Source organism: Poeciliopsis prolifica, unplaced genomic scaffold (assembly GCF_027474105.1).
Source record: "Poeciliopsis prolifica strain line A6 unplaced genomic scaffold, Auburn_PproV2 SCAFFOLD218, whole genome shotgun sequence".
In the NCBI taxonomy this organism is placed as follows: Eukaryota; Metazoa; Chordata; class Actinopteri; order Cyprinodontiformes; family Poeciliidae; genus Poeciliopsis; species Poeciliopsis prolifica.
The window spans coordinates 4,577-17,641 of NW_026562593.1; the positions used below are offsets into that span (position 1 = coordinate 4,577).

Genomic DNA, 13,065 nt, shown 5'->3' on the forward strand with positions numbered 1-13,065 from the left:
ACGGGGTCACTGATTCTCTGACACCCTTAAACACATCATATTCTCCTTTTTAAAAACTTCTTTACCACAATATGCAGTTCCTTTCTCTGGTCTGGGTGTGGCCGTTTCATTTCACTGAATCTGACATTTCTCAACTCTGTTTACATGGAACATGTTTAGTTTTGGAATTTATGCCACAAAATCAGGCTCATTTTGACTTTGATTGACATGAGCCTACTTTACATTAAACATATAATCACAAAAATACTTTCTTTTCATAATACTTGCTTGAGCTTGAGCCTATCTTTTGATGGAAAGAACTTCCTATTCTGTCCAGTTTCATAGATGGAACTTAATATTTCATTTATTATCTCATTTATTTATATAGTTTGTTAATCATGGATAGTTGTAAAAGCTTTCTAAAAAATATTTTTTAATAAGGTCATGTACTGATGTCTGCATAGTTTTTAAACATTTTCAATTTAAGGCCTTAGACAAATGAGCCTAACTTTCCTAAACAGACTTAAATCATCTTCAGTTATATCTTAAATTTAATTCATTTCATCATTTTTATTTTATTTTTGGTGTTTTTATGATCATGTGCTGCAGTTCTGGCTACTATTAAATTTTTGACCAAATAAGAAAGCCCTCGATGTTGCCCTGAATTGAAAGCAGGTTATTTGGTTTTCTCATAAACCTGTTTTGTTCTCCCAAAACAGAATTTTTATAGTTTCCTCAGGGAGATGAAACCAAATTGTTCTTGTTAGTCATTTTAACCAGCTGCTTTGCCAAGATAGAAATACTCTGTTATGACTTTAATTAGAATTTGTTGACTTACAATCATGAACAGGTGTTATGACCCTTACTGTGTTTGAAGGTGTTGAATCTAAAGGTGTATGAGCAATGGAGCATGCCAAAACTGAACAACATAATTCAGAGGAGAACAGCTATTATTATGTAGTTATTTTATTATTATTATGCATGTATACAGGAGGTGCAACGGCAGCAGAATCATATTCATATCTCCTGAAACCAGATTAAAACGTGTTTTGTGAAAAACTGTACCCCAAACAAACCCCCTGGGTTATGGTTTTTAAAATAAGTTGGAATAGTTTTGTGGCTGATGCAAGCAAAATTTTGTTCTCCTGCACTTAACATTACCTCCACCCTTTTCTACCATTTTTTTCTTCTCTTCTTCTCCCTCTTTTATTCTGTCTATAATTCTCCTTTTTTCTATTACCTCCTCCTCCTCTGACTCCATGCGTCCATCTGCCACCTCTAATTTTCTGCCCCATAGGCTCATACCGTACACGAGAGCCTATCCTTGCCTGGTATTGACCTAACAATCAGTAAACTAATGGATTAATCAGTTGTAGGTATGGAACACAGTAATATGAGCGCTGATTGGTGTGAAAACGCTGCATGGCGCTGCAATGATCATGACGCTTTGCCACCTAACCACTCCCCTACAATCTCCCTCTTCTCTCTTTCTCTCTACCTCTGTTCTCTCGCTCTTCCCTTCCAGGTTCCTATCTCACCCATGAGGCCAGCGGCTTGGACGAACACGGCGAGGTGCAGGAGGCCTTTCTCAACGGGAACGACGCCAGCCAGGGGAAGAAGGAGTACCTACTGTAGCCCTTCGTTTTGTTAATCCCTTCTCTTCTGACCTCATACCCTTACCCCTCCCTCTCCCTGCCTCCAACCTTATATACAGTATATATATAAATACACGCACACACACACAAACTCTCCGACACAATTCGCCATAACAGGCAGCCTTCTGAAAGCGACTGTACTGCACATAGCCAATCCATCACACTCCATTCCACTCCATCTCCTCCATATACACTCGCATAACCCAAGAGACAGACCGAGAGACGGAGAGCCTCTCGGCCCCACCAGACATCAACGACTGTGCCATATACAGTTCTGTAAGTCCCGGACTGCAGGAGAGAGCGAACGAGCGACGACGGAGTGAAGTGAATGTAGGCAAAAGCAAAATGATCCCATAATTATTTAGATCAAGAAGGAAGAGGGCCACACAATGAAAAGTGGCCCCTCTCTGCCTCGCCTGTGCAGCCGCCAAAGTGGAAGGGGAATTAGAGGCAGATGACTGCTGTAATTCACCGCCTGGAGAATAGAAGAATCTATTTCACAAAGCCCAATCTCTAACCAAAGGGGACACAGGAGAGCTGCGCAGGGAGGTGGTGGAGGGGAAACTTGAGCAGAAGCTACTTTGTGCTCGATGGTAAATTACAGAGATTTTTCATATTACGGTCGTATCTCATCGACGGAGCACAGCTTGTCCATAATTCCCTACCAAAGCTGCGAGAAGTATCTAGACTGTGGCAATAAGCTGAATGTCTTGTTTAGCTAGTTTTAAAAGAAAACTTAAAGTGATCCGCCCTACTTTCAGTTCAAGAGTGAAATAAAAAGGTAATTCTCAACATCCTCTCCGTTCACCTGTTACCATGTTCTCCTCTCTCTCTTTCAATCCCTCTGCTTCTCAGTGTTACCCCCCCCTACCGTTCCCCTGTTGTTGGCCCTGTAATAATGAAAGGATTAGCGTCGGGCTGCGTTCCCATAAAGGAAGAAAGGAATATGACTTGCAGAGGCATTAAAGAGAAGCTTAATTATTTTAGAATGTCATTAAGAGGATAAAAAGGTTTAAAAGTTCCAATGAGAAAAAGAGGGGAGCTGTCAATAAAGAGCGAACAAGAGAACAAAACGGGCGTATGCAGCTACATGCACACATCCATACATACACGTCCACAGAACAAGTATACATATCTCTGAATTCTTTGTTTGTATAAAAAAGAACAGTGACATGAGTTAAATTAAACTTTTAAGAATTAAGAAAACTGTTTACTATTGAAACGCATTATAAAGCAACTATACTAACACAGAATATTAGCCTTTAGAGGTGAAACACCGAACAAATTACTGTCCAGTGATCTTTAAAGAAAATATAAAAATGAAAAAAAAATGTCTTTATGAAAAAACAGAGGTCTTATTGATTTTTTAAAAATAATTATTGCTATTATTTGAACAATTCTGATTGTTGTTACTGTTATTATTATTGCCGTTGTTATTATTATAATTGTAAATGTTAAAGAAATGTACACTTCCCATGGTTTGTTTTTGGTTTTACTGTAGAAAAAATAAACTTGCTGTCATTTTTCACTCTTTTTCCTCTTTACCTTTCCTCTCTTTCCCAGTATTTCTCTCTTTGTCTCCTGTGCCTAGTTGTCTCTTTTCCTGTCTTTCACACCTGTTTAATTTAGAGTCCATGTGCCACTGTTGATATATATAGCTAACTATTTCTTTATAGGGGAAAGAAACAAAGCACGACAAAATAAAAAAAGAATACAAAAATAACCTCATCAGACTGATTCTTGTGTCTGTGTAATCAGCCGGTGCTGTTTGTCATTTAGAGAAACAGGGGTAAAGAAATTAATCATTCAGTTTTCATACCGGGGGGAATTAATTTTCTGTTTTTGTCACATCACAACCATAAACGAAAGTGTCTTGATTTGATTTTACTTGACAGATCAACACAAGGTACTATGAATGATAAATGGTTTAAAAATAAAAAAAAAAAACAACAAAGAATGTATTTGTGTTCTGCCCGTTTTGGGTTCAGCAATTTTTTCTCTGATACCTCAAATAAACTTCAGTGCAGCCAGTTGTCTTCACAAGACACTCATTAAGAGAGTTTACTTTTATGTTGGAGCATCTGTATTGTGAGTTGTGCAGAGATTTGATTCATAGGAAAACATTAAAGAATAATTAGCATCACAAACAATGAGGAACACATCAAATTAGTAAGAAGTGTTATATTGTGCTATTTTAAATAATTATGACTAGTTTTAAGATGCACTGTTTAAAAGCTCATCTCAGGACAAGTGCTGCAAATTAGCTGTTGCTATAAGCACAGCTAATAGCAATAGCAAGTTGCTATTAGCAAACATGGGACTGCTGTGCTGTTGTTTGTCTATGTTGATGTCTGTCCCTATCAAATAAACTTAATTAACACTTTTTTTAAGTTTATTAATAAAACTTTTAAAAATCCCAAACTTTGAGCATTCTATTAAAAAAATTAAATATATCCTCTAAAACTGAATAGTTTGGTTTAAGTGCAAATACACTTCAGCATGATCATAAATCTAAATTGACATTGTAAAAGCAGAAGCGAAATAGATCGATTGCTCAGGTTGGAGAATGTATTTACTGAAAAACCAGGACTTGTGCATTTAACACATTTGGCTCTTTTCGAAAGTTAGGGGGAGAAACATAGTTTGCCAAAAGCCATGTCATATTCAGACATGCAGAAAAAGGTGCTATTATCAGAGGAGACCAAAACTGAACCTGTTTACATACGTAACTCTATGTGCGGAAGAAAACTAACACTGTATATTACTATCCTGCAACCAACATGTTTGCATCATCCCTATTGCAAACATGTTGGTTGCAGTATGTTTCACTGGGATTCCTTTCCCGCTGATGGGAAATGAAACTCGTATTCAGGACAATTATAAAAGAAAACATCTTAGACTGGAAAACCTGAGACTGTTAACCTTTCAGCTAGCGTATCTCTGTCTGTTAAACATACAGACAGAGATACGATAGAATGGGTTGCAGTCAAACTCCAAGCCTTTGTCATTCTGTGGCACAGACACTCTTCATTTAGATCTCGCTCAGCCTTAAATATTTTACAAAGACTGGCCAAAAATTAACACTCAAGAGGTACAAATGTGGAAAAGACATAACGCAAAAGTTTTGCAACAAATTACACCAAAAGATGTCCCTCCCAAATATTGACTCTGGTGAATAAAAATGCACAGTTTACTGGTTAGATATGTCTCTGTAGGAAGCTTTGGAAAACATTTTTCTGCTTTAGTAGTATGTACTGGTTTGTTTTGGTTTATCACAGAGCATCTTATTCAAACACGTTAACTTTTGTTGTTTTAATGTGACAAAATGTAAATAAGTTCCAGGTCTCTGGATTAAAGGGGAATAGCAGAAATATAGTCAGTAAGATAGATATTAAGAGGATGAAGGATGCTAACACTGGCAGCTCAGTCGAAATAAACAAAACAGACGCATCTGCTGCCAGGTTAATGAATCACAAGAACAGATAGCAGGGAAGAAAGGGGGGACAGGAAGGTTGAGTCAGATGCACACAGAAAAATATGACTCTGCCATTAGCTTCCACGCAATCAATACCCGATTCTGTCGAGGAGCACTCAACATGTCCATCTGTGTGCAAGGCTAGATTTGAAAGCAGCTGGAGGTCACAAGGGGATGGATCGATGTGTTTCTCCCCCATTGATGCCGAAGCTCCACAGTCGCCTGTCATAAAGACAGATTGTCAAACGGCAATCAAAGTAATGGACTCGCCAGGCGCGACCAGCATGAGTTGACACTCTCAACTGCAAACAATTCAGCCAATTCGAGACATATCTTCAGTTTATGATGACGCAAAGGGAGGTCTGGTAGCACCCTCTATCAGACCTGCAGTGGTCAATGAGTAATAAAACAGAGAATATTGTTCCTTTGAACGTCTTCCAGAGAGAAGTGTATACCCTTCAAGTAAATGTTTTTTTTTTTTTTTTTTTACGTAAGTTTTTTGTTTTTCATCATTCTTGTGCTTCTCTTTAAAAAGGAGAAACATTAAATTATATATTTTTTATAGACTTCTTTTTAATCTATATTGAAAATTGCAATCAAGTTAAAACCTGTCTTGCTTGCGTGACTTCATAGTAACAGATGTGCACATTTATTGACATTCCTGATAAAGATGTGGAAAAAGTCTTAAAATAATGTATGTTTTATAGCAGTTGCAAAATCTTAGACATGTTTTATAAAATCAGAAGCAGGTTTTATAGCATTGATTAGAATGCTAGGGAAACTTAAATTTGTGATTCATGATATCTTGTTTACTTGATGACATCCAGCGACAGAAATCCATTTGTCAAAATTGTAAAGACATAAAAACATTAAAAAACTATCTGGGTACAAGAAAGTAAATTCTCTCCTAATGGCGATCTTATTTGTGAAAGCATTGACTCTTTATAAGTACTTTTACTCACTACAGGAAGAAACTTAACAAGATTCTGCTCCTGTATTTAGCTTTTCTAGCCATAAGCAGGTACTCAAATTGTGTATTTCACTCTCATTTACCTTAAACAATATGTCATTGGGCTTTCTGAGGTGTTTCATAGTTTTTATTTTGACTTTAGCTGCTTTATTGTGCCCAGTACCAAACTAGAAGGATTGGTTTGGTTTGTTTGTTACATCCCTTCCGTATAAATCATTCAGGCATAAAAAGGCTTTTAAACTAAAAGTTACGAACCAGTGTTCTGTCAACACAAAACAGACAACAAAACCCATTTAAAAAGTCTTTCGACACTTCGTTTGCAGAACTGCAATTGCAAACAGCTTGAGAGACAGAAAACAACAACATGACACTATAAAACCTATTATCAGAAAACTTGGCATAGAGATGAATTAAGTGGAGAATAATGCATCAATCAAATCCTGTGTCAGGACTTTGCTAAACTTCTTTCTATTTCTTACAGACTTTACTTTCAGATACAGTGCATATTTTTTTCTAGGTCTAATCCTTTTTCTTTTGTCCTGCACCTGTCTACCTGTTTTGATAAAACTTGTTTACACATTGTTAAGCCCACAGTGCACAATAAACTGTCATGGTCAGGTACAAAGCCTGGACAGGAAATGAGTGGAAAAGAATCATGAACTTATTACTTTCCCTTGATGCAACACAGTGCATTGGACCGGATGCACTGAGATAAAAAACTGAGTTTACCTGGAAGAAAACATGCATTTCTCCAACTTCTTGAGCAAACATGTGTCCACACTGTTACACAATTTAGGTGCTCCCAAATAAATAAATAAGTGTATAAAAAATAGGGAAATTAAAGCATCAAGAAGCCAATTATGATATTGAAGAAGAGTTTGACTCATTGGAAAACAATCTAAAAAGAAAGTTAGGCCTTGAAACCTTTACCCATCATAATCGAGTGAATTTAGTGATATTCTGGAGTATATTGACAGTCAAAAGCCTATGATTAACCCACACTGTTTCTTTCTGATTCCAGTTTAACAGATTAATGACCTGAAACTGGCTCATGTCAGGGAATTTTCCAGTTACGACCCATTTACTACATCATATTTCAGTTCTACGAGTCGCAGTAAATATCACACTCATCTGGATCTTGAGCTTATTTATTTTCTTGGCTGGAACATGGTACATTAGAACAGTTTTATCCATCTGTGAATGCAACCTGAACACATTTTCTGTTATTTTGCTTTGGTGACAGTGGGAATCTGACATGGCACATGGCACAGACCGATGTGTACACAGTGATGATGCTGTTAGCATGAGGCATTGATTGAGGTGACTTGTGTGTCTTGGAGTTGCATAATCAGGAAGCAGAAAGCTTTTAGACAAGCAGAGCAATCAAATGGGGAGCTGCACCACAGAAGAAAGGGCACTCTGATTCCTCTCTTCCTGTCTTTGTCCTTACCAAATTGCCCTATCAATAATGTGTTCCAATGTAGGCTTTTTGTAGTGACTGAAAACTCAACAGTGCTCATAATAAACCATAGTATGACTCTAACTACAAAGAGCAAGAATGAGAGAATAATGTTTCATTATGCTCACAAGAAGTTGCCCATTCAGTGCTTTCAAAAAAATGTTCTGTCTTCCATATTTTGTCTATCTTCAAGAAACTCTTTAAAGAGCATCTTCTTTCCATGAACGTACCTGTACTTCCCAACCCTCTCTATCTCTATTTGCAGTTTTCTCTATGCTTTATAGCTGCTACTTGGTATTCACAAAGATTAGGGACCATACCCATCCATAAATACTTGAGACTCCCTTTAAAAATGCTTGTAAGTACATAGTCAAACACCAAATATATCATAAGAGTCAGATAGTGGTCTTATCACCATAGCAGTAGCTAACATCTTCAAAATTTGACAAACATTTTAGCTTATAGACCCAGAAAGTTAAAACCATACATTAACAACATTTGTGTCTGTAATTGCAGCAAATGGTAGTTTTCAATGTTGCACTGTATTTCATTTAGGGGTACAACTGTAAAGGGGGCATAACCACTGCAATTTGCGAGGGGCGATTGTGGTGGGTGAGGATAGGGACTGCTGAAAACCACACTTTACTTACATTACAATATCAGAAAATGTGACGCAATTCAAGGTTTATTAACACTTTTACAAGACATTGTATGTGGCTCAGTAAGGACAATTATGAGAGCTGATGAATGTAAAATTCTACACAAATTGCTGGTTATTATCAGGACAAATCGAAGAAGCAGAGAAGAAAAGATGTCTTTCAAGACTCCATTCTATGAGGAGGAAGATAAATTTATCATATTTTTCTCCATCAGTGATTTCTTAACACCAACATGGTACAAGATGAACAATCCAATTATTGTAAGCAAGACCCTTTTTATTTCAAAAGACCATCACATTGTATTCACAAGTAAAGTCAAAGCAGCACTGAATATTGTGTCATAACCAGGGGTTAATTATGCTTTGCCTACAACACCAGAATCTCCCTGGACTACTGTTATTAGGGAATGTTTAATTAGTCTCTGTCACACATATATCTACATCACTAGTTGTTAGCTTAGCGGGGATTAATAAAAGGAGAAGAATAAAAGCCCAGAGGAAGGAGCAGTCAAAGGAAACAGGCATCTGTGATCAGGATAGTGGCTATCATCTGGAGACTTAATTTTCCTGACATTTCGTGTGGGACCTGATAATTAAATGGCCTTTCTGTTTGCAAGTTAACTCATAATATGTACAGCAAATGTTGATGATTAAATAAAAATGCTTATATATATATATATATATATATATATATATATATATATATATATATATATAAAAGCATTTTTATTTATATATATATATTTATATATATATATGTAATGCGTTATTTGTTTCAAATATTTCTTTTACAAACAGGATTGTTTACTTACTATTCATGAAAGTGTGCACAAAATACAGGTTTGTACCCTTTCAAAACTCAGGCCTCTGGGCGCACTTTAGCTTTGAGGGAATTTTTAGCTGAAGACCACGGAACTGTTTGCATTACCTCACGCAGTGCCATGTGGACAGACTTTCCTCTGAAATGAGAAAGTGAAGGCTGGAGGTTGGGAACAGCAAGTTGAAAGGATGCCCGCTGCTCCCCCACTTGCTTCCTTGCAGGAGTAAAGAGGACTGGGGGAACCAGAGTATATGTCTGAAAGAGGAATAGGGCACCTGCATGGGCCCAAAAAGGTAGATGGGTATGGGGGTTAAAAAGCAAGAGAACCTGGATGATATAGAGTGGTAGGCAAAGCATAACCAAAAGAGACATGGAAAGGACCAGAAAGCAGAGCAAATGGGATCGTTTCTCAGGAATAGTGTAGTTGAAAAGAGGCTTTTTTGGCTTACTGCACAGAAAGTCAAAGTAAATGGCCAGTAAGAAAAGAAATGGCAGGATAAAGACAGTCATTCCATGAACGTAGACGATGAACTGTGGGCTTAGGATAGCATCAGGAGCGCACATGCCCCAGTGGCTGCTGTGGATTTCTGCGTAGGTGAAGTTGCTCATATCCTCCACATAAAACTTTGACAAGAAACCTCCATATGGGAGGAACTTCCCAATTACCTTACGGTCATGAAAGTACCTTGGTACAGGGGTTGTTGTAAGAGGGGGTGAGGAGGTGGTCCAGTTGGCTTCTAATCCATGACCTTCGGTGCTGACACTAGAGCCATCAGTTCTGGAGGAGCTGAGGACGTCAGAGCCTATGAACTGGGCGAAGGACGAGAGAACTGACCCCAACCAGCACAACAGGACCACACACAGAGCTCGCCGACGGGTCACCACTGAAGAGTATCTGCCAAAAAGTTACAAAAAATGTTAGAATAAGTTCTGAAATTAGACTTTAGTCTATAATAAAGATATAGACTTTAATATAGTCTATATAGCTTATATTTCACTGATGGCATGAAATAGCTTTAATGCCGTCAGTGTCAACAACTGATCTCTCAATTAATATGCCACATCCCTTAGAGAAGTGCATTGTAACTGTTCAAATAACTTGTGAAATGCAAACCCTTTGGGCAACACAAATGCTTAATTGCCCGGTAAAGAGACATTCAAAGTAACATATTTCAGGAAGAGTTTCATTTTTGCCAATTTGTGTCATTTCCAGATCAGGGTGGACTTGCTATGAAACCAGATGGCAAATCCTCTGCCGAACTGTGCAAATCTTTGGCCATTTCTGTACGGGTTTGAGAACGGCAGCACACACAGCGGCCTCCTATGCTCCCGGAAAACAATGTATATGCTTTTCTCTATGCACCATAACAGAGACAGTTTTTTCTGTCTGCTTTATATGGAGGTAAGGCAGACATTCAATTTTGCATAGAGGATTGTGGATTGCTTTGTGTGAAGGAGTGTGCTGTGTCGCCAAGTGCTGAGCAGAGCAACCCAATTGGCCGAATTGGCTGAGTGAAGACTGACATAATCCAGGATTGTGCTTGAAGGAAAGCTGGGCAGCAGAGGTGTTTTTCTTGCATGGCTTAGAGCCGATCTCCTGGAAACAACAACATCTATGCTTTTCCTGCTAATGTTTGTCCTCTGGATAACTTGATGAATTATTCACAGCTGAAAATACACAGGCAGCATGTACACCAGGCTTGTAAGGCAATACTGTGTTTTTGTTTATGACTTCTCAAAGGTGGATATTTTCCCCAGCCTCTTTTGTACTGTTGCATCATGAACACTTTGATTTTGGCACATGAGGCTTACAGTGATTTAGATGTTGTTCAAGGTCATTTTGTGACTTAGTGGATGAGATGTGCATTGGCTGGTCACTCCAAGAAAGATTCATCACTGTGAAATGTTTTCTGCATTTATGGACAGTGGCTCTCACTGTGGCGCATGAGAGTCTCAAACTTTTAAAAACGGCTTAGTAATCCTTCATAAACTGATGGACAATAACTGTGCTTCTCACCTGTTCAGAACCGAATGTGTTCAACGTCAGACAGATTTTATTTAGTGATTTCTTGATTCTACTGGTTGGTTGTAATCAGGGCTAAGTGTGGCTGGTGAAATTAAACAACAGTTTCATTAGTGCCGAATTAATGATTCAACAAAAGAGGTTGGGGATATAAAAGCTGCATTTGTATTTAGTCAGATTGGATTTATTTGAAGTTTGAATGCTTAGCTGGATCCTCTCCAGTCTAACAACAGGTTAATTTGTTACTCTGAACTGCCCTTAGGAATTAGTGCCTTGTTTTGCCTCTCTTTCCCAATGATTGCCAGACATAGCCACCAGGTTAATTTTGAATTATTAATGATACTGTCATGTCTGTTGGATTTCAGAGTAATGTTTCTAATCTAAATCAAATTGATACAAGAGAACATCCAAAATGTTTGACTTCATTTGTGTTGATTTTTTTTAAGAGTTGTTTGTATTGGTATCTAGATTTTGAGGTTTTTCACACTATGGAGAATCACCACCACTCCCTTGTTTGCTTCTTAATTGAGAATATGTCATGTATAACATTTGACTGATACATTTTCCAATTTGGAAACTTTGTATGCTCAATTTGTTTGTTGATTCTTCCCTTTGTCAGACTCACCTGTCTGCCAAATGATGCTGCAGGTGGGTGTCCAGTGTGAGCAGCATTAACAGGAACATGGTAAACTGTCGGATCAGCAAAGGGCAACACACAAGTGTCATGCATGTGTAGAGACAGTGGGGTGTTCGCAGGTTGAGCAGCAGAGTCACAGGAACTCCCACTGCCCCACCCACGGCCCCAACACAGCCCAGGCACAGGCGGAGACAGGATGACACACTTCCAGGTTGTACCCCACCACCCTGTTCTTCCTGGTGGACGTCAGCCACAGCTCTGCTGCTGCTGACCGCCATGCACAATCTCACACTGACCACAATCAGAAATAAAGAAAGAGTGCACTGGCACAGGGAGTACAGCCAAATGAACTCCATTTCTGAAAGAAAATAAATAAAAGAAAAAAGTTATTTAAAAGTTGAAAAATAGATTAGGAAAACTTTAAGTAAAAGAAAAAAGTTAAAGAAATGTGTTTATATCAGTGCTTATGCAAATGCAGCTTTGTTTACTCCTACAGTTGCTGCTGGCAGCGCCCTGAGTTCCCACATAGGTCTTCCACAAGAATTGCTCAAGCAGCATAGATTGTTAAAAGAACGGTCAAACACAAATAGATAGGAGAGAGGGAATATAAATGAGAAAAGAGTGACAAAGAGTTGAGGAAATATCGAGGTTAAGCACACTGGGTTCATGTGCAGAATACTTAAAACATCTGGCAAGAGTGCAGGAGAAAGTATTGGAAGACGCAAGTTTGTGCTCCCAACGTAAAGAGAGTAGATTTTTTGATGGGTATTGGAGAACTGGAGACGTGCCCGGGGAGTGAAAAGGTCAGACTGGACCACACTTGACAGAATTTCTCCTCTGAGGATGTGAGCTCCATGCAAACACACAACAACAAGCACCAAGCTGGGTGGCAACACAATGTTAACACTGCCTTTTCCATTTTCCTTTCTTTCATAGTGTTGACCTTGTTTCACTTCTCCTGTGCAGTGCAGCCATTCTTTCACTTACTATCTCTCAGACACAAATAGGCCCAAACATTTAAAGTGCCTTGCAAAAGTATTCATCTAATACAAAGTTCTGCACAATTTGTCTCACATTTTATCAAGCTATCTTCACAAAATCTTCAATATATTCCACTGAGATTTCATGTTGTTGACCTACACAAAGTAGTGCATAATTTATACATTGAAGGAAAAGGACACAAGGTTTTCAAAATGTTTGACAAATCAAAGTGTAATTAACTCATTTTACTCGGACATCCCTAAATAGAAGTAAGTCAATTTTCCTTCAGAAGTTTAATGTTGTAGCAACCTCATGAAGACCAAGAGACACAGTTAGATAGTTCTAAACTAACAAGCAGCCAGAATGGAATGGAATATAAAAGCATTTTCAGGGGTTAGATTTGGAGAA

The 13,065-nt window shown here is 38.2% G+C and overlaps 2 protein-coding genes across 2 annotated transcripts; one reads left to right on the forward strand and one right to left on the reverse strand.

Moving 5' to 3' along the window:
* Positions 1-2,476: 2,476 nt before the first annotated feature.
* LOC129357019 (5-oxoprolinase-like) lies at positions 2,477-3,357 on the forward strand (the record flags this gene model as incomplete). The annotated part of the gene is given in 1 exon segment (XM_055026543.1): positions 2,477-3,357. A coding segment is annotated over 1 exon segment (124 nt), but the record flags the coding sequence as incomplete, so codon positions are not given.
* A 5,698-nt stretch (positions 3,358-9,055) lies between these two features.
* Positions 9,056-12,032, reverse strand: LOC129357017 (adenosine receptor A1-like). Its single transcript, XM_055026541.1, has 2 exons — positions 11,665-12,032; positions 9,056-9,911 (listed from the first exon to the last, which is right to left on the reverse strand). Exons 1-2 carry the CDS (start codon positions 12,030-12,032, stop codon positions 9,056-9,058), a joined length of 1,224 nt encoding a protein of 407 aa, XP_054882516.1.
* Positions 12,033-13,065: the final 1,033 nt, after the last annotated feature.